Source organism: Hippocampus comes, unplaced genomic scaffold (assembly GCF_001891065.2).
Source record: "Hippocampus comes isolate QL1 unplaced genomic scaffold, H_comes_QL1_v1.1 scaffold315, whole genome shotgun sequence".
Lineage (NCBI taxonomy): Eukaryota > Metazoa > Chordata > Actinopteri > Syngnathiformes > Syngnathidae > Hippocampus > Hippocampus comes.
The window spans coordinates 264223-286255 of record NW_017805539.1 but is presented as its reverse complement, the minus strand read 5'-3'; the positions used below and the strand labels follow the sequence as shown (position 1 = coordinate 286255).

At 44.3% G+C, this 22033-nt stretch overlaps 1 protein-coding gene across 1 annotated transcript in view; it reads right to left on the bottom strand.

The window, feature by feature from the left end:
* The window catches only part of efna3b (ephrin-A3b), a 78197-nt gene extending 64123 nt beyond the window's left edge, over positions 1–14074 (bottom strand). The window contains exons 1-2 of the mRNA XM_019878727.1: positions 13734–14074; positions 13292–13511 (exon numbers count right to left, since the gene is read on the bottom strand). Coding sequence (XP_019734286.1) covers positions 13292–13401 — 110 coding nt within the window. The 5' untranslated portion in view covers positions 13402–13511; positions 13734–14074. The remainder of the gene's footprint in view (positions 1–13291; positions 13512–13733) is intronic.
* Between the last annotated feature and the right edge of the window lie 7959 nt (positions 14075–22033).

The window sequence follows — 22033 nt, the reverse complement described above, 5'->3', positions numbered from 1 at the left end:
TCCCAGGCAATGTTGCATATCAATGGACCGGGGGAAGCGTTTCATGGCGGTAATGTTATTTTGGCTTCACTCGCACAGTTATTTTCATAGGAGTGAGACCTCATTTATTCACAAGCCATCTATGGAGAAATATATTATTTCAATTTATGGTTGCCGCTATGGATATGCGCATGCCACATTATGGATCCTGACTGGATCATTTTTCTTATCAGTCATCAATTGCACAAAAAAAAAAAAAAAAAAGTCAGAGAACAGATGAAGACGATATTTTCAGACCAGGCAATTTACATACGGAATAAAGTATCGGTAAATATCCCATGGACACATGGACGATTTATGATGACCAACACAAAATACGCCATTGTATGATCGCAAACTTGAATCGAAAAGCCCATCGGCACGAAATGTGAGCAGCTTTCGCAATCAATTAGATTGAGGTTGAGTATCTGACGATTTAGACTGCCGCTTGCATTAAGAAGACACCGCTGCTGGAAAAAAACATATCTTTAAAACAATGGGAATTTCGAATAAAATTATAGGACTTTCAATGAAGAAAATACACAGTAATGGCAAGAAACGAGTGGGAACAAATCTGATCTGGTGAGCGCACAGGTGATTACTCAAGGCATTTACTGTATCAGTGTGGAAGCCACACCATTTGATGTTATTAATACATGTTCACTTTGCAACTGAATCGTTGCTCTGTATTATTTATAAAATATGTAACAGTGCATTCTGGTTCAACACTCAAGTTATGTCCCTAGTAAGGAGTCCGTTTTTCACGATCAGGAGGGATGCACGAGAAAACACTGATACCGGGTTTAGGTATCGGGCTGATATCAGCTTTTGTTTTAGGTATCGGGTACACATGGAGGCTGCCAATACCGGCCAACAATACTGAAGGCAAAGAAAAAAATGACAGAGTAAGGCGCAATACTGTGGCACTTTGACACATTGGCATCATCCTCATCATCTGCAACGGAAAGAACGGTTTTGTTCATGTAATTTTGTTACACGTGTTAAACAAATTGTTTAGATCAAAACTACCAAAAGATATTGGTACTCGGTATCGATGAGTATTCAAAAGAATGAATACTGGCATCGGTTTGAAGAAAAGTGTCACCAATGACACCTAATTATGAGCAAATGTAACACTCTGAATCAGATGGCCATGCTTCGTGTCCCACTGCGGGCAAAAATGTAAAAATGGTGATGGAGGGATGTTAATCTGCTGGCTGGCTACTGTTGTGCTGCCCTTGAGCAAGCATCTCCCATCTCAAGAGGCCCCTCTCAGTCTGACATCTCTACTTCCACGCCTGCTTGTGCGTTTGTTATTAAATTGTGCTGTGCAACACAAACTCTACAGTACAGCTGAGAGTCGAATTCCCCCTTGAGGGACTATAATGAGTATAATACATGCATTAAAAAAAAAAATCCATCAACCAAAAACATTAATTTGTTATAAGTAAGTTAATTTCCGCAGTGACAACAACAAACTCACACGCGTGCAAATGCCAAAGTTTTGTGTTGCGGGATTTATCGATTCCAGGAAGGGAAGCCAAAAACCTTAATCCTTCATCAACAATCAGGGGGAAAAAAAAAATCCGTGAAATAACACACACACACACGCACACACACACACACACACACACACACACAGACACACACACACACACACACACACACACAGACACACACACACACACACACACACACACAGACACACACACACACACACACACACACACAGTAGCGATGGACTGAACGGATGAGAGACTTGAGAGTCGTGCGATGGAGAGTAAGGAGAAGGAGGAGGAAGTGATGCAGAGAAGCCAACATTAGGGCTGTAAAGGAAGAGGAGTGAGTGTGTGTGTGTGTGTGTATGTGTGTGTGTGTGTGTCTGTGTGTGTGTGTGTGTGTGTGTGTGTGTCTGTGTGTGTGTGTGCGTGTGTGTGCGCGTGTGTGTGTGTGTAAGATGACACTGAATTCAGCACTAACGCAAGCAGACAGCAAGAGCGGCAACAAAAGAAGAAGAAGAAGAAGCATGCTGAGACAATGGCGCAGCGCGGATGAGGCCAAGATGCGCTAACCGATGATGTAAAAAGTTGTGTTCCTAATTACAAACAACATCATGGTTGTGTGCCATCGGGGCGATTGTGCGGCAAACGTTTCACACACAGCACCCTGGCCCCGGCCTTGCCTGTGACTTGTTAAAACCTGACGTTGAAACAAGGTCATAATTCACTTAGCCATATCCCAATTTCCGCATAATTACCAGCCCATTCCGTTCGGAGGAGAAGAAAGAGAAAAAAAAAAAGCTCCGACAGACACATTAACTCCGTGATGTGCATCATTATGGCAATGAGAGCGGTTAAAAAGCTTTCAGCGTCGGCCTCTTTGTGACAGCTTAAATGGATGAAACCTCAATTAAAGACGTCGGCTTTTTCGGCGGGTGGAATCGGCATACTGGGTGTTTGTTGACTGGAGGACCTCCGTTGCCCTCATAACCAAGTGTCGCTCAAAATTGCTCCGCTCTTTCAGACTCTATTAAGCAGATAACACAAAGACATACAGCTGAAGCTCAGAATCTGAATCCCCCCCCAAATTGGAGCATATGAAATTCTACTGACATTTTCCAGAAAGCATTGGGAGCAATTTCCTTGCCTTTTTTTAATTAATCCGAATCCATCCTTATAAATCCCAGAAATTCACTTGCTTTTGAAGACTACTTTTTGAATCATTGTTTAATTTCTGCCTAACTGCTTCTTGCTGTTAAGTGAGTTCTCTTTGAGTTCACTGCCGGCACACAGCGCTCGTATCTCAAATTTTTGGTTGCAAGTCAATGCAAAAAAAACAAAAAACAACATAAAAATAGCTGAACGACAACCTCACAAGTGGTGTCACCTATTTCTCAGTACGATATGGCCTAAATAAACAAGGACCAAAAAAAAAAAAAAAAAAAAAGTTCGAACTGTCCATCCATTCATCCATCCATCCATTTTCCGAACCGCTTGATCCTCACTAGGGTCGCGGGGGGTGCTGGAGCCCATCCCAGCCGTCTTCGGGCAGTAGGCGGGGGACACCCTGAACCGGTTGCCAGCCAATCGCAGGGCACACAGAGACGAACGACCATCCATGCTCATACTCACACCTCGGGACAAATTACGGTGTTACATTAACCTGCCACGCATGTTTTTGGAATGTGGGAGGAAACCGGTGTACCCGGAGAAAACCCGCGCAGGCCCGGGGAGAAGATGCAAACTCCACACAGGAAGGCCGGAGCCGGGATCGAACCCATGACCTCTGCACTGCGACATCGACGTGCCACCGTGTCGCCCCAACTTCAAAATGTGTGTCGCAAAAGTAATTAGATTTGTTTTTTATGTGGAGACTCGACTTTCAGGCATGCACCGCGAATCTCAACCCGCACGTCTGTTTTACCGTTTCCAAACTTTGATTCATATAGTTGACAGTGCTCACTGATTTTCATTTGGACAAAGTATAACAGGTCAAATGTGACTTAAAAAAAACATTGTCTTGTACCGTGAATAAATCTTAAGGTGGCCCCAATTTAGACCAGCTTATTCCTATTTCAATTATTTCCCACGGGAAACGTTAATTAACGGGCATCCTGAAACAGATTGTGTGCAACCTTTCAGTTTCCACCGCGCCCCCATTAAGAGTCATTAAGTTGCACCTCGAGCCGTGCAGGTGGCTTGGACGACAAATGTGTACGTTCCTCGAGAGGATAAGCCCTAATTGCGGTGTCGCTAGGCTTTATTAACACAAGCCCGGTCTGCTGTTTTGTGACTGGGCTCAGCGTCAGACTGCAGATTCGCCATCATTAGCCCGCGCGCAGCAGCAAACACGCCATATGCACGTCTGCTGTGGGCACAGGCGTGTAGAAGCTCAAAGAGCGGCGGCAAGGAGGAACACCCGCGCACACCCGCGTGTATACGTATGCATTCTATATTTATTATGTTATGTCAAAAAGTGCTTTGAAAACAGGTTGTAAACAGCATGGCCTTGTTATTAGCACCTGATTACGCCGCTGAAGCTTAGCATTGACTGACAACATGCGCGCGCGTGTGTGTGTGTGTGTGTGTGTGTGTGTGTGTGTGTGTGTGTGTGTGTGTGTGCGTGCATGCATGTATGTGATTTGCCTCCAGCCCTTTAGTGTGGGATTTGTTCTCTGTAGGCAGTTTGTTCAAATTTAACACATGGGTGGGGAAGATAAATTTCCGTTTCACCCCACGTTTCGGCTAAAACGCGGCAGATAACGAAAGGGGAGGGGAGAGGCGGTCAGTCGCCGATTTGGCTGTCAGGGGTGGGGAAAAAAGAGGGGATTTATTTGCTGCAGGCCATGTGTTGTTTTTTTTTTTTTTTTTTTACTGATGTGCATTTAGCCTTTTGCATGACCAGTGACGGCATCGAATAAATGTGGTCATCCCTCTTTTTTTGAGGCATTTTCACAATGCACAATCCATCTTTTCTGTCAAGCTCTGCTTCAACTACAACAACATTGTCCGGTCTGATAAAAATGCTCTTCGGGTACATCCATACATGCAGCATTCCACTGAATCAGTGCCATTTGTCTCCTCAGGAAATAAAATGCATATATAATTGTTTTTTTCACCCCTTTTCAAGCAGAGCATGCTGGTCATTGATCTGAGATTTAATATTTATAATTTTAATGAATTAAAACTATTCTCCATATTGGGGAAAATAGACCGATAGATACAAAAGAGATACAATTTATTGCCTGCCTGATGTTTCTAAAATGAGATTTTACCACGAATTATGTTGATTGATATAAATCCTTTGGAAATGTTTGGTTAATTTTACACTTTGGTTTTACTCCCATATATGTTTACAGTGATCCAGGGAGTACTTGGTTGAGGACAGAGTTCACTTATTATGGTGACAGTCAGAATGCACCGTACGCTATCACTAACCTATGCTAATGTGGTTGTTAACTCATAATTGCAGTAAATATTTGTATGAAAAACACTTTTGTCCTGTGTGACTTCCTATTCTTACGCCGCTACACAAACTAATCAGTTGCATACCCGTTCGCAAACTTGAAATCTAGACTGCCGAAAACTAAGGCTCAAGTATCAGATGATACCGAATCAATTATGGGCTGGCTAGACCCCTTTGTTTCCTAAGTGCTTAAAGTGCTTGTGTTATTTCCACACATGCAGTACTTGAGGACTGTATTGTATGCCACTGGGCTCTGGCACTCCAAAGATTCCCAGAGACACACTTCAAAATCTTGGAGAAAGTCTTCCCGGAGGAGCTGTTATACTTTAGCTGCAGAAGCCCAACTTCCTCAGTAAAATTTCAGAATAAAAAAAAAAAAAAACGGCCTGATTTGTTCATATATTGTACCGCGATGTCCTTGAATCAGTCACTTGTTCTCAATTGTCATCCAATCAACGTTGCAAATCCAGATTTAATGGCCTTTACATTATTTAAAACTTCTGAAGCAACGTTTTGAGTTCAAAGCAATCACAGTTAGCATTGGACATCAATACTTCATTTTCACTGAAGTGCTTCTGATGAGTTCCTCATCAGCACGGGAGAGGAATGAAACAGTCAATTAAGACCAAGTCGAGCAGGCTTCTTCAGGCTTTCCTTATTATGGACATCAATGTGGGTGTTTTGTCGTGTAAGCGTGCGTAATATAGGACTAGTTGAAGAAAAAGTTGATCAAATGTGACGGAAGGGGCACGCAAAAAGGATATTAAGTGCACACTAATATATATGTGTGTGTGTGTGTGTGTGTGTGTGTGTGTGTGTGTGTGTGTGTGTGTGTGTGTGTGTGTGTGTGTTTACAGCAGCTGTTTTGTAAAGTGTGGGAAAATGCGGTTTCGGTGTCAGTGTAACTTTCAATCCACTCATTTTGTAAACCGTTAATCCTGTTAGGGTCATGGAGGGGGTTGACTTGGGGCAAGAGGCGGGGCCACGGGAATTATCACCTGGCAATCAGAGGCTGACATTAAAAAAAAAAAAAAAAGTAACCTTAAAATGGCACAAATATACAAACTAAAAGAGTTTCCTTTACTTTGTCCAGCTCAAGACCTAAATTGGAAATGCTGTTCCTGTACCAGCAACATATCAACATATACAGTACATACATGTATGTTAAAGCCATTTACTGAGAAGTTGATTGTGTGTGTGTGTGTGTGTGTGTGTGTGTGTGTGTGTGGCAGTGGCTGAGAGAAGTGGTTCACAACCACTGTGGGAAATTATCCAGTTCTGTCGAACTGGTCCAAAAAATCTTTTCTTTTTTTTTTTTTAACTACAGATCATATTTTTGTTCATCTATCTGCTGTATGCCAGTGACGGAAATGCCCTGCCACTAACACCACTCATCATTTTCCCACTACATATATTTTGGGTGACATTTTTGCTGGTGGTGTGCCACATGACACTCGTGGTGACCCGATAAAAAAATGTACCATCTTGATGATTTTCCCATGTGGTTATAAGATGGTAACAGAAGACAAAATTCAAACTCCTCCCCTTGGTTGTAAAGTTTAGAAGTCGAGACGATGACTTTCTTGCCCGCCTTTCCTCATCTGACATCCAAACGGGGATGCGTGCAGAGCGAACAAGACCACTGTGTCTTATTTTGCCAACAGCAGTCATCCATCACACAGGTGTGTTCCCTGTTGTCTCTAATTAATGGCGCCCGGGTGCAAGTGTCTGCGGCACCCAAAAACTTCCCGAAAACCCAAACGACTCCATGCTTCGCACGCTGCAAGGCCTTATTATTTGTGACTAATGACCGCTCGCATGGCTGGATCTATATAACTGCTATGATGATTGCTGAGCTTGTGCGCGCGTGTGTGTGTGTGTGTGTGTGTGTGTGTGTGTGTGTGTGTGTGTGTGTAAGGAGGTACTGAAATCTGAAATCTAGCAACAGTGCAAAAAGTCCATGATGGATGGCTTGTACATACTAATGCGTGCGCAAAAACACATACGCCACAAGATAGTGTGTGAGTAATAGTCTCCTTTGTGCACATATTCATAAATGTAAATGATGTTTTGCTAAGTGGGGCTGGGAGACGGATTGTTTGCGTCGTTGTCAGGAGGCCGCTTGATTGGATGGTTTAATGTCTACGGTACACCCTCTCGACAAACACATCAACGCTATTGTGTTACGTAGAGAGTGTGAATGAATATATGCCTTGGTCAAACGTGAACAACATTATTATCATGCCCCCCGCTGCTCTTTGCTTTGCTTTAATTAAACATCACATCATTGTGACTCTAGGAAAGGTTAGGTTAGTTAGTTTATTCAGTAGATCCGTCTTTCAACATTTGTTCTCGTTAGGCTTGCGCGTTACTGGAGACGATCCCAGCTGACTTTTTGGCGAGAGGCAGAGTACATCCTGGACCGGTTGCCAGTCAAAAACAGACAGAGGTGGGTGGAGTCGAAAAAGTAATTTAGACAAAACTTTAAAATGACTCAAGTAATGGTAAAATGCAGTACTCCAGATGATGACTTGAGTAAAAGTAAGTACTACTGTAAGTAACTAAACTACTGAAGTACTGATTAACGAGTGAGTAATTTCGGATTATTTTTCGATGACAATCATATTTTAAGGCACAACTGTACAGTAATATAATAACCTTGTCTGGCAATTTTCAAGGTACCCAAAGACGCTTGGTCACCGTCATATCGTTGCTCACAATCTATTGTGTTGTCAAACTCGTCTGCATGAGAGTACTAGACTTCCGCTGGTGGCCAAGTCGCACAAATGAGAAGGAGCCAAATTTAATTAATCATGAAGCACCAACTGTTGAATTCTTCACATCCTATTTATTTAGTTATAGATCGATGGATAGATAGATAGATAGATAGATAGAAGTTCAAGATTATGTGTGTTATTTTCCCTATTAAAAGCTCATTACAGATGCTTTTGTTGAGTTTTTAGGGGAAGCAGGAACGGATTAATGGCTCGCTGATTCATTTCAATGGGGAAAGATGATTTGTGATGGGTCTTATGAGTAAAGCGTGGTCAGGCAACAAATTCAACTCTTATCTCAAGGCACCATTGTACGTGCACAAAAATGGCTTTTACAAAGTGTGTCCTCATACATACAAGATACAAACCACTGAAACCAGCATGTGTGACTTGACTTCATACAAACACACCAAAAAAGGAATCGTTTCTAACAATGCTAAATTAAGAGACATCACCAGATAGCCAGTATGCAAATTAGTAAGCTGCTGCATTATTAGATCTCTCTGTCTCTCTCACACACACACACACACACACACACACACACACACACACACACACACACACACACACACACACACACACACACAAAACACAAGTCGCACACACAAACGCAGTGGTGGCTAATTGCCAGGTGGTAGAAGATAATGTGTGATTTAATGGACTGATGGATTTGTTTTTGTTTCCGTCACCCGCCAGCGAACATCAACATCTGTAACAGCCAAACAACCAACTCACACACATATGCCGCTGCACCCAACCCATCACGCAATGAATGCGCCCAGGGACAATGGTGGCAAGTGACTGATAGGCTTTGTGCAAAAGCAGGAAATGAAGCATATTGCCGGACGTGAACGCGAGTAGTATCTATTTATGAAGCTGCTAATCCTCAGTAACAGTCTGTTTCACGAGGTTGATGAGAAAGCTCAGGGGGGGTCAGAATGCGGATGAGGAGCCTGCAGCTTTTACAGTGTGTTTGCTGCACCAACTGACAGCTACACCGAGGCTTATTATTGGCCTTGGAAACCTCCACTCCGAACTGCCAAGTGAGACAAACTCTGGAGAGTCGACAATGCCGGCGGCGAGAAACACGTACGCCAACAACAACCTTTACAACAAGTGGATGTTGCGGAGTCCAGCGCACGTATATGGCAAACACTGCAAATGGGATTCTGCTGTTGAGAAGGGGAGTTGAAGTAGTATTATGAAAGAGTCGATTAGACAGGTTACACTGCACTTTCACGGCCACCCTCAACGCGTTCTGTACATTATGAAATAAATTTCAAGATACGAAAGGTAAAAATACAATATGGCCTGCTACTCTCAGCTCAGAGTTTCCTGAATGCAACATACTTATAGCTGCTCTGCCATTGGCTATTAGCTAGCATCTTCCTGGCATCCCATTGGCTAAGAGGGACCCCTACCGTTTGTGTCTATGTGTGTAGATAGATTGATATGAGTCTATGCAGCGTCCTCGTCATTTGCCCCTCGGCCCATGAGGCGTTCCAATAGGTTTCCGTAAATGTGAATCACCCAGAAAAAGTGTTCACCAGTCCGGCGATCGCTCACTATGCTGATGCTTGCCTTGGACATTTTCGAAGGATTGTTAAAAGCCGACAATAGCAAACGTCCTTGCATCAGTTCTTTACAAAACGAGAGGCAAAAACCACTTCTGAGTGAGAACATGGACTAAAGAGGGCAAAAAAATGATGAGGAGGCAGTTAGAAGTTAAATGACCATCATTTTTATTCTTTTCTGTATTCTTTTGTTTTTTTTACATTATGCACAACTCATTTATTGTGCAACAATCTAATTGTAAAATGTATTTGTTACATATTTTGATGCATTTTTATGCTTTAGAAAACATTTATGTCTGAATTTTGGGAAGGCTTGGAACGGATTAGGGCATTTACGTGGTAAATGCGTCTCTACTTACAACATTTTCTACTTAAGAAATTTGTTTCAGAACCAATTAATTTCATAAGTAGAGGTACCACTGTATGAATGGATGGATGGTATAGTACATTATGTATCTTCAATAAAAGACCATTCGATATGTATCTCACGTAATAAAAAAAAAATATTGTACTTCATGGCCACCCTCAGCGGGTGCTGTACACTGACAATTGCGCGTGTGCGCAGCAAAGGCAAGAGACGAAAAAAAGACGTGAAGATCAGGGATGAGGCAGGTCCCCCAAGATGCAGTATTCTTTAATTAAGCGCAGTCCTTTTTTCTGAAAGACACACGCTGAAGGAGGCTACACCGCTGGGAGGAAGATTGGCAGAGAGCGCAAGAATCAAGAGGGTCAGGTTACAGATTAAGCTGCTCTCTGATAGCCTTTGTCTGAGAGCCAAGTGATACACCCAGTGAAGAAAGACACCTCATTACATCCAACTTTTAATAAGGTGTATTCAAGTCTTTTGCTATAAAACCTCTGTGTGTTTAACTATTCCTTCAAGAATAAAAGGAAAGTTAAAAGGTACTATTGAGGCCACTCTGCTTGGAGGATTCAATAAAATATGCAAAGACTTTCTCTGCCATGCCATGACGGTTGTTTCCATTCAAATTCAACCAATTAGCTGATAATGACTATTCATACAGTGGCCCAAAGAAGGTTATTTACTCAAGGGCAGAGAGTCGAAGGCATCTGTCTCATGAGAGGCAGGAATTTAAACAACATTATTAAATAGGGATGCACCAATAGTATCCGGTACAGAGCGGCGTGGTATCGGTACTCGTAATAATTCATTTGAGAATGCATATGTTTATAACTATGTTATAAACAGGGTGCAATTAAAAATGTTCCCGTGGTCCTCAAATAAGTATTGACTTATTATTTCTTATTCACAACAACATACCGGGGGTACACAATGACAGCTTATTAAAACAACACAGTTTTCTGTTTGATAAAGGGGGGGGGAGGGGTTTGCATCACGGACCAGGAAAAAATGTCATGTCATTTCCCCAACAATAGTCCAGGGAAATTAACCCAATTTCCATCATGAAAATAAGCACACACAACATTGTGGCTCAAACCAATGATGAAAGAGTCCAGGCTAATTGTTCCTCAAAATTTCATCCTTGCCTATTTAGGATCCTCCTAGTAGTTGTTTATAACTTTATGACTGCACGTCTCTGTACTTCATCTGAGAGAAGTGCTTACATGTTTCGGTTCGTTTGGTCAGCAACAGGATCCAAATGAGCTCAGTAGTTATGTCCATGTATGAATGATAGCAAACAGGAAGTGATGGATTTATGGATTTTTTTTTTTTGGGTGGAAGAGGGCGGGGGGTGTGGGGGATGAAAATAGGAAGCATCTATTTGGGGAGAGTTTGTATTTGTTTTATGCGGACAACACGCCGGGTTAATAATTGAGAAAGTCCATGTCCACCCCCCCAACCCCACGCCTAAATTTCCTGTTGTAAAACGACAAAGGCTGACTGATAAGACTGATGACTAAATGTTTGATCCTTTTCCAGCTGAGTTTTCATATTGTTTACATCTTTAATAAGAGCAGTCATAAAAACTGACAGCGGCAGTTCATCTCTTTGTCTTAGGGGCCCAATAAAAGCGCCGAGGAGGTACAAACAAACTGAAATAGTCAAAGGCATATGAAGGATGGCGAAGATGCCTCACGGAGGCAGATGGAGGAATATTTGTATATCTCTTAAAACTAAATCTGATTTTTTTTTTCAACTATTCTGTCGCCATGCTGGGATTTTTTTGTGTGTGGTGTCAAACCTCACCTTTAGTTACGACAAGAGAATTTGTCTGGATTTTAGTGTTTTCCTCACAAGGCTGAAGTTGTGAGAAAAAAAAACATGAGATGTGCAGTTGAATCACTTAAATGGAGAAAAAGACGAGGGGGCGAGAGGATTAACGGGGCAACAAAAAGGACAACGGAGTGAGTGTAGACATAAACAGGAGGGTTGGAGATGAGGAGAGCGAGGGAGAGGAGAGATTGAACAGTGACACTGCGACAACACAATGGGGTCAGCCACAAGGAGCGCTCCTAATTGAACCAGGTAGCGGCGACGCCGAGAGAGACTAGTGCTCGTCTTTCTCTTCCTGCGTGGCCGAGCGTGGCGGATGCTGGAGGAAAAGAATATGAAAAAGACTAAAACTCTGTGTGTGCAAGTGAAATGGTCCAGAACAGGGACATTAATACCCTGTTAAAAAAAAAAAAAAAAAAAAAAAAGTCAGGCCAAAACTACAAATGAATGGTAGTAGAGAACAACGTTGTGTCTCGCTCGACATCTTCTGGATTTTTTTTCATGCATTCCAAGTGGATGAAAGCACATCACGGATTACATACATCTGAACCTGGCAGCACAGCGTAGAAGTGAGCATGACGTCTGCCTCACAGTTCTAAGGTTCAGGGTTCAATCTCCTGAGTGCAGTGTGCATGTTTTCAAGTGTCCATCGGTGTGAATGCTAGTAGTCGTTTTAAAATGTGCCCCGCCCCTCTCTCAAGGTCAGCTGGGATAGGCGCTCTGGAAAATGGACGCATGGATACAGCGGAACCTCTAAAGTCGAACAATGTGAAACAGGTGCCTTTGAAGTCGCACAAAACTCGACAGATCCAGCGTTGTGACATCATGCGAGACGTTACGTGCAGCAAGCAGCACAGGGTGAACTGTCGGGGTGTGTGGCGTCTTTTTCTTTGGGTTTTTGTCGCAACTCATTGAAAGGGGGGCAGCGTAAACAATCACAGGAGAAAATGTTTCTTAAAACAGACATTCTGGTTTGACAGTTGCATCTTAAATATTATCTGAAGTTAAAATTTTTGCAAGGCCGTAGGGGTGTGCCAACAATGAGTGTGCTTGCATGTGCTTCACAAATGATTGACACCTCATAAGTCACGCCTCTGTCTCTGATTGGTCATTTTATCTTGGGTGTGGTGGCACAAAATCGGGCCAGAGATGGCAGATTCCCCTCGCCCCCGCATATTTATCAAATACTACTGCAACTGTTTGAACAAATAGGACAACTTGCAAGTTTTGCAAAACTCGCAAACTCCCCCTTTCATGTCTTTTCCCACTTCACACGTTAGAATTTAACACAAGACTGTTATTCAAGATATTAAAATGTTCTTTTTTACACTTAAGGCAATAGTTCAAGTTGAAAATGTGTGCACAGTATGAGGTTGAACATTTCTACTTCTTTCTAAATTTGAACAAAATGAATGTCAAAGGACTGATTTTGGTCCTTAGAGGTTCTTCTGTATATTTTTGGGGCCTATTTCAGACATATTGCAATAAAATTCTTACGCACACACACGCACACACACACACACACACACACACACATAAAGCCTCTGCAGCGGACGCAGTGGATGAAGAACTATGAATCCAAAGTATCCCAGTGGGATATAATAAAGCAAAGCAAAAACAACGGGCAGAAAACCAGCACATTTCTTTTTTTATCTAATAGGATAACAATAAATCACCCTCTCTTCTAACACACAGACACACACAGACACACACACACACACACACACACACACACACAAATCAAAGAAGGCAAAAGGGCTTACTGGATGTTGGAGCTGTTCCAGTAAATGGAATGCCTGCTGACGGACCCCTGGAGCGGGCTGGCCCAGGTGAGAGTCGTGAGCACCCAGAGGGACAGCGGTACCAGAGCCATGCTCCCGGTTCCCCCTCCCCTCGGTGTCTCGGGCCACTCTCACTCTTTCTCTCCTTCGCTCGGTGCCTTCAGCCCACCAAAGAACGCGGCTCACACATCACAGCTAACGTCTGTCAAACAGAAAGCAGGGGCAAATTAGTATTATGACGCCCGAGCAGAGTGCTGGTAAATTAGTGTCGTAAACATTAAGAAATGTAAAAAAAAAAAAAAAGTCCATTATGATTCGAGGAGGCACGCGCGCACATAGGCAGACATCGACGCACTCGCAAAGCCATCATCTACTATAGTAGGAGTCTCGGTTCTAAAAAGCTCGACGCGGTCCTTTCTCTCACCGGGAACTGCTGCTGCTGAGTCCGCCAGAGGAGCGCAGGTGACCGGGGACGCTCAACGAGGGAGGTCGTTCTTCCTCCGCGCATGCGACGCTCCAGAAAACAAGGCGACGGAGTTGATGCGGAAATTAGGTGCTCTTGTCAAAAACCATTCAAAAAAAGCAAGTCCTGGTCAAAGTTGTTTTGAACGCGATGCCGCTTTTTGATTTGCCTTTTGTGCCATCAATCAAAAAGAGCGAAACAATTCATCCCAGGCTCAATCCGACAAGCATCGCTCCCTCCAGTGAGCCCGCCTGCCTCCAGCTCCTCTCCTCCGCGCGTCTCTCTCCTTTTTGGCAGCCGGCGCTCGTCCACTTGGCCGGCTCCGCCCACCGCGGCCGACGTCACAGACGCAGTCCTCCTCCGTGGTGGCGCAAGCACATCGGGAATCGCCTGGCTGCCACTTCCAAGTTCTTGTCATCCACTCCACCATCATCTGCCAGATGCGTCTGACTGCAGCCAGGGGACACATCTGGAGCCCATTTTTCACCGTGGGCACGCCCACTACTACTCTACACGCATGCATAGTACATGAACGCTACAAGCACTCACACGATTCATGGCTGGAAAACTCCTTGACTCACTCACCTACTTCTTTTTAAAATACAATGGTAACTTCACTTCCAAGTTTAATTGGTTCCACAGCACCACAGATGAATGAATTTCTTCCATTGCAATAACTTCAAATGTCATTCCATTCCAGCCCCCCCCAGACCCCCTACACGAAAAATAACATCAAAATGGATGTTTTTAATAAAAGAAAAATGTCACCGTGTTATCTAAAAATTAAAAAGCCAATACGAAAAAAAATAACTTGATTTTAGAAAGTGTAATTACTGTGAATAGTTGTTACCTGACCAACTGTGATGTCGTTTTTTTCAGTCGACAGCAAGTGGCAAAATGGCCGCACCCTGAGATGGAAAAAAAAAAGGGGTGGATTTCATTTTGCTGCTGAAATCATATTCCACAAACACTGTCTTAATCAGAAGGCTGTGTTTATAGACTAGTGGGGTTGCACATCAACATTGTTGACTTCCCCTTTAAAACAATCACAGCTGAAACAAAGTGCTGTACAGAAATAAACATAACACACAAGGCAACTGATAACGGCATAATTGAAAAACATGAAAACAGCAACAACATTTAAAACAAAAACAAATAAGACACAAATCATGGGCAGAATCTCATGAGTGCCTCATGCTGTGGTGAAGCCTTATGTAATAAAAAGAAATGGGGTTTAAGGCGTTTTTTAAAAAAATGGTGGTGCAGTAAAGCAGATTTTCCAATCTGCACCAGGAGATTGTTCCATAGTTTGTTAGCAGCAGCAGAAAAAAAAAACTCTCTACCCTGTGAGCTTTTGCTTGGATTTTGGTTCATTCGGGAACATCTGAGCAACTGACCTGAGGCACAGGATAGGACTGTAGAGATGGAGAAAGTGAGGCAGGATGAGACCATTTCTAGGTTTGAAAAACAATCAGGGGTGGTCGAGTGGTTAGCGAGTCGGCCTCACAGTGCACAGGTGCAGGGTTGGATTCCGGCTGCGGCCTTCCTGTGTGGAGTTTGCATGTGCTCCCCGTGCCTGCGTGGGTTTTCTTCGGGTACTCTGGTTTCCTCGCACATTCCAAAAACATGCATGGCAGGCTGATTGAACACTCAAAATTGTCCTTGGGTGTGAGTGTGAGAACGAATGGTTGTATGTCTATGTGTGCCGTGCGGTTGGCTGGCAACCAGTTCAGGGTGTCCCCCACCTACTACCCGGAGACAGCTGGGATGGGCTCCAGTACGCCCGCGGCCATAGTCAGGATAAGCGGATTCCTTTTTCCTTGTTGATGATGAAACACTTGAGTCTACTAAGCTTTAACGTTGTTCATTATGTTGATACTTGGTGGAGCCAAGAATTTTTTTTTTTTTTGAGGCGGTATTTGGTGTTCAAAAAAAAAGTTTGAGAACCGCTTATCTAGGCTAATCTCTTCAAGGCTCATCATTGTTTATAAACTCGCTTTTGTGTAATCCAAACTACGCCTTTATCAAGCACCCCTATCTCCTTGTGGGTCGCCGAGGGGTTAGTATGAAGCTTCACCAAATAGGTTCCCAAAATGATACATGCCGCCATCTCTAAACGTCTGTCCCGCAAGGTGAGCTTGAACCAACCCGAGGCACTCCTTCATTTACTGTTCCTGTCCAGAGCATTTCCCACAGGTGTTCGGGTGTCGTGACAGCGAAGGCGACGACATGATTCAGATCATTTCCACTCCCTGACCCCCGCTGCCCTCCATTGTCAATTCTCCACTCATTCATTACAGTCTTCACTTTGTCACACCGGCTGTATATCCCCCGGTTAGACATTAATGTACTGCGTCCCGCCCGCCGAGACGCTTCAGTAATTAGCCTCCCCACCTCTTCCTGCACAATGGATATCTATGTGGGGGGGAGAGGGCAGACGTGGATGAAGGCAGGAGCGGGCAAAAAAAAAAAGTTAGGTTTTTGTGTCGCCTGCTGGGATAAAGGAAAGGCAGAATGATTTATTGGGTGAAAAAAGAAAGGAACAAAAGGAGAACGGATGAGACGCCATCGGGGAATCTCACTGTCGTCGTCCGCTTCGCCTGTAACGCAAACTTTCTTCACTCGGTCATTCCTGCTAGCGCTGCTCTTTTGCCTTCGCCTGCTTTGTCTCCGGTGGTCCGCCTGTCCTACCTCACGCCTCTTCTTCTCTCCTTGTTTTTTTAATGAGGACTTCTCTCCTCCGCTCATTCCGTCATCGCATGTCTACAAGGAGCCTGATCGACCAACCACCAAGAGGCTTAATATTTCATCACCAGGCGCTGGTGGCAGCAGAGTCGTGGCACTAGCTTGAATCTTCTCCGGGAATTATGTTGCCCGTAGCCCAACATGAAGAGAATGATAAATAAAAAAGCCAAAGGGTGAGTTTTGGGAGAAATGAACCGCTGGTTCATTTCTAGACAAGAAAATCGTTGGCAATGTCCCCTGGCTGTGTTTTCATATTCAAGCAAACAAATGTTGGCTTTAGTCATCATCAAGCTCTTCACCAGAAAGTTGATACAATACAGTTGGGCCTCGTTTGAAAGGTTGAAGAATTTGTACTTTCCTCAAAATTTTCCGTCGAATGTACCTTAAAGGGGAACTCGAGTCAAAAAGCCAAGTCAAAAGTCTCTTTACAATCTTACCGTATGCTCTGAGTCGAAACATTTGAGATGATTCTGATGTGATTTTATCAGCGCTCAGCTTGTGAACGTCACATGACCAAACTAAAAAAAAAACAGGTGAGCCGCGATTGTTTGTTACCTGCGGCCTGAGCAAATGGGATGCCATTTTCAAGTGGCAAAATGGCCAGATAAAATGATTTTTTTTTTTTTTTTGCTCGATTCATATTCTACAAACACAAATTTGACAAGTGAGAGCAGAGCGCATAGAGCATATTATGAAAGGAAATTTTAAGTTGACTTCCCCTTTGAAGCCACACAGACACTCAGTATTTGAATGACCCCCGATCACATATTGAGCAACATTTAATCCGGTGTTATGCAAGCGCAGGTCTCCTTCCCCATAGCAATATGTCTGACGCAGTACGAAAACTGACCTGTGAGAGGCTACATGATTCCGCAGGGCATCCAGATTGCTTGAAAATGCAAAGACGAAAGTTAGGCTATCTAACCGTTAGATTATCTGCTAAGTCGATTGTTTTAGCAAACGCTTCGATTTGTCGTTTTTACTCTGGCGAATGACTCGAGATTGACTGAATCGCTTAACACAACCAGGTTGCTCTGGAAACGGCCCGAGCTTCCTGAACAGCTTTCGTTCCGTTTCACTTGCCAATCACAGACCCTGGCCGCTGACCACACACGTAATGATTGCCATTGTGAATATTGAGCAGACTTACAATTCACAGATTGGAAGCGGGGAAGAAAAATCTCTCAACACACTCCACATCGCCGGATAATTGCACAAGATAACCAGTTGGGGATGGCTGTGAATCAAGCCTCTGTTGACTTTGATTGCAATGGAGAGGCAATGCTCAAATTTGGCCTAATTGTCGGGATGTGTGCGTTGCCCCCTGCTTAATGCAAATATTCAGTTGGAACACTCCTCTTAGCCCTCTGAATGATAATCAAATTGAACAGTGCAGGGCGAGATATTCCCGCCCCTTCTTACAAGTATTTCCAAGAGGCTGCACAGTCTTGAAAACTTAATTGGGGCGTTTCCTCTGCTTCTATTTGCTAGTCCAAAGCCCAGTTGATGACAACCAAAGGATGAACATCCATCCATCCATTTTCTATTCTGCTTATCCTCAAAAGGATTGGGGGCATCCGGGAGCCTATCCCAGCCATCTCCGGGCAGTAGGCGGGGGAAACCCTGAACTGGTGGGAGGAAACCGGAGTAACCGAAGAAAACCCGTGCAGGCACGGGGAGAACATGCAAACTCCACACAGAAAGGCCGGAACTGGAATCAAACCCTGCACCTCTGCACTGTGGGGAGGATGTGCTAACCAGTCAACGACCGTGCCGCCCAAAGATGAACATTTTATTTTCAAATTTTTCTGGTGGTGGATATTCCACCATAGTTTTAGCAAAGCTCCTCAAGCCCAAGGCAACAGTGCATGGCCGCAGTGGGGGTGCCCGTTATGAGTCTGCCCACAAGGGCAAGACACACGACTGACACCTCGTCAATCTAGCCTGCCGTCTCCGAGTGGCTGTTTTTTCTCGGGTACGACAGTTTCTAAAAAATAAAATTGAAGGTATCAAATGGAGCCAGAGAGAGTTGACTTTCTTCACAGATCATTTCGCTCATGTCAGGTTACACTGACAGTTTTAACAAACATGACAGAGTGATTTTTTTTTTTTTTTAAATCACAAACTCCAACTTTAAACCATTATTTAAGTGGAGAAAACAATCGTTTAAAAAGCCCAATTTGCTGGATAAGATTTGGAAAAGGTCACTGCTCTTACTGTAGGCAACAGATTCTGCATAAAAACACTACACGTCACTGTCCGATCCCTGCTCACGAAATTCCACTTGGGTGCCTTGTGTGCAAATAAAACGCCAAAGCTCAAAATGCATGACTGGTTTCCTCCAATGAAATCACAGGGGGAAAAAAAATGCGCTTCACCTGAAGAGCGCGGTTGATCGGCTGTGGGGAGCCCGCTCCGGTTTGCCTTGTAAATATTCTGCTTGGTTACTTTTGACAGAGATTGTAAATCAGGTGCAGGAGGTACTATTTTTCGCTCTTTGCAAAACCAAAACACTTCTTGCTTTTCCATTTGGTTTTGCTTAAACGGTCTTGTTTCAGCAAACGCCCCTGTCAATTCTAATCGGCCGGCGTGGACTTGGGCTGCAGTGCGATTGGATTACTTTTGCGTTGGGGGCTTATTATGAGAAACGAGCTGGTGCTGAGTGCACACGCCGTGACACCGAGGCTCTTATGACATTTTCACCCTGTTGCTGGCCAAACAGCACATCTGTCAATTGCTCCTTTTTTTTTTTTTCTTTTTTTTGCAACCTCGAAATCTAATCGCCGCTTTGTCACCCGTTTGCAGAGTTCATATCCTTCTCGGGGCCTGGGGAAATACACAATACACATATGAAGTCGCCATAGGAGGCCTGCGTGTGAATGTAGGCTACATCGTAAGCTGGCATCCCCAACCCCCCTTCCTCACTGCTCACCACCTCCATGCTACTCTCCCTCCATCACGGGCCCTCTCTCTCAGCCGACTGACTGACACGAATTTTCAATCTCACTGTTTACCTTCCACCGCTATGCCTAAAACAACACCGGTGCCGGCTGAGAGCCAAGAGGAGGAGGAGGAGGGAGGGGGAGAGAGAGAGAGAGAGAGAGAGAGAGAGAGAGAGAGAGAGAGAGAGAGAGAGAGAGAGAGATGGGCCAGTGCGGGACAGCGACTTGTGTGGGGAGGTGCAAAAAAAAAAAGAAAAAAGAAAAAAAGAGAACAGGGCTTTCTCTGTGTTTTGGTTGGAGAGGAATCCAAGGGGGAGAGAAGGAGTGAAAGGAGGAGGAGCTGATACTTTTGAACAGTCACGCGAACCCAGCCAACGGGAGGCTAGGGGGCGGCTGGAGGTGATGGATTCGGATGTGGAGGAAGGGGGTTGGGGGGGGTGGAAAAGTTTGATGGGGCACAGACCATTAAGAGTGCAATGAGATATGCAGAGAGAGGGGGGAGTGAGAGGACACCAAGAGTGATGTGTGGCAGCAGGTTTTTTTTTCTTATCAAAGATGAGGGGCACTAGGAGAGAGAGAGAGAGAGAGAGAGAGAGAGAGAGAGAGAGAGAGAGAGAGAGAGAGAGAGAGAGAGGAGAGAAAGAGAGAGAGAGGGAGAGAGAGAGCTCAGAATAGATCTGCTCTCAACTGCATGAAATATTGAACGAAAAGGAGCGAGCGCAAGGAGGGTGGGGGGTAAAATGGACCCTCTGATAAAGACAAATACAATTGTGCGTTGTTTGTTGTCGGAGGACAATGAGAGCGAAGAAATGGAAAGAGGGACGAACAGAAGCAGCTGGTGGATGGATGAACTCTCACATGTGTTATGGCTTTTTATCCTGTTGAACCTACATGCAAGTGAGACCGAGCTTGTCAGGGTTTCATGAAATGAAATGCACACGTAACGTTGCTCAACACACTCAGAATACAAGCAGGAACAAACCAAAGTAAAAAGGTTTAGAACGAAGTGATGAACTGAATTAAGAGATTTTTGTGTCATTGTACTTTCCATCCATCCATTTTCTGATCCACTTTATCCCCACAAGGGTCACGGAGGTTACTGTAGCCTATCACAGCTTTCTTCTGGCAGTAGGCGAGGGACACCCTGAACTGGTTGCCAGCCAATCGCAGGGCACACAGAGATGCACAACCATCCGCGCTCACATTCACACCAAGGAACAATTTAGAGTGTTCAATCAGCCTGCCATGCATGTTTCTTGGAATGTGGGAGGAAACCGGAGCACCCGGAGAATACCCACGCAGGCACGGGGAGAACATACAAACTCCACCCAGGAAGGTCAGAGCTGGAATCGAACCCACAATCCTCTGCACTGTGAGGTTGAGGCGCTAACCACTGGACCACCACCCATGAGGAAGAAGCAAACTGCCCCAACGTGTCTCCATGAACAGCACACCTAGTTTCTGAAATGACAGCCCTCAAGCCCCTTGCGAACGTAACAAATGTTGGGGTTTTCGTCAGGCTTTGTGAAAAGAACATGTTCAAAATTTCTTTACGACAAGGAAAAACTATTCACGGCATGTAAAAACTGTCGGCGAACGTCTTTGCAATCTCGCTGAAAACGCCGAATTTGCGACGTGCGCAAGAATTTCCAGCTCAGTGAGACACCAGCTTTAGCAGCATGCTTACAATCAGAATCAGGCAGCTGTCGGGACACACACCCACACACACCCACACACACGCAGTGAAAGACATTAAGATGACTTCCATGTGCATCGAAGACGGAGGGGAATTTGAAAATACCCCACTTCAGAATGTTTCGTCACTACTTGCACAATCCCAACATGCGCTCGCGCACACAGGAACACACACGTCCGCGTGCACGCGCGCGCGCACACTTCCTTTGATCTCCCTCCGCACTGATCTGGGTCTTCTTCCATGTCAAATATTTAGGCGGCATTTGGCAGGTTTGACGAAAATTACCATGAAGGAATGATTTTATTTATTTAAAAACGTGTACATCAGAAACTGGCGCAAGGAAAGCGCACGGAGGAGCGCTTCTCCTTCAGGAGCTGATGTGCTGCTGAGTTTCCCATTTTATCTTTAAGACCCCTCCAAGGAATATTTGTTAATGTAAAGCTCTTAACCCCCAACTGATCAGTGGACATTGGTCTAAGATTTTTTTATTTTTTATTTTTTTAAAGGGGTGATGTTATACGCCTCCGTACATTATTTCTTTAATCAGTTCCTCCTTTTGCAGCCCTGCGGGGAATGTTCATATCCAGCTCGGCCTAAGAAGAAATCTTTTTAACAAGAGCATTGAGAGAAGTATCTGAATGATGCATGCACAAGTAAGGGAGGGGTGGGGGGGGCGGTATTGCTCTTTCAGGTGATAAGAACCTGGTGCATTCAGTGACTTGGCAATTTTGCTCAGAGATAAATCAGAAGATGATCAATCACGCCAGGAGTTTGCATCAGTCAAGGAGGGGATGGGGGGGGACCCCGATGTGATTCTGAATGAAGTAAGAAGCCAGATCGGATGAGATGGAAGATCTTGAACTTGCAACTGACTGTGA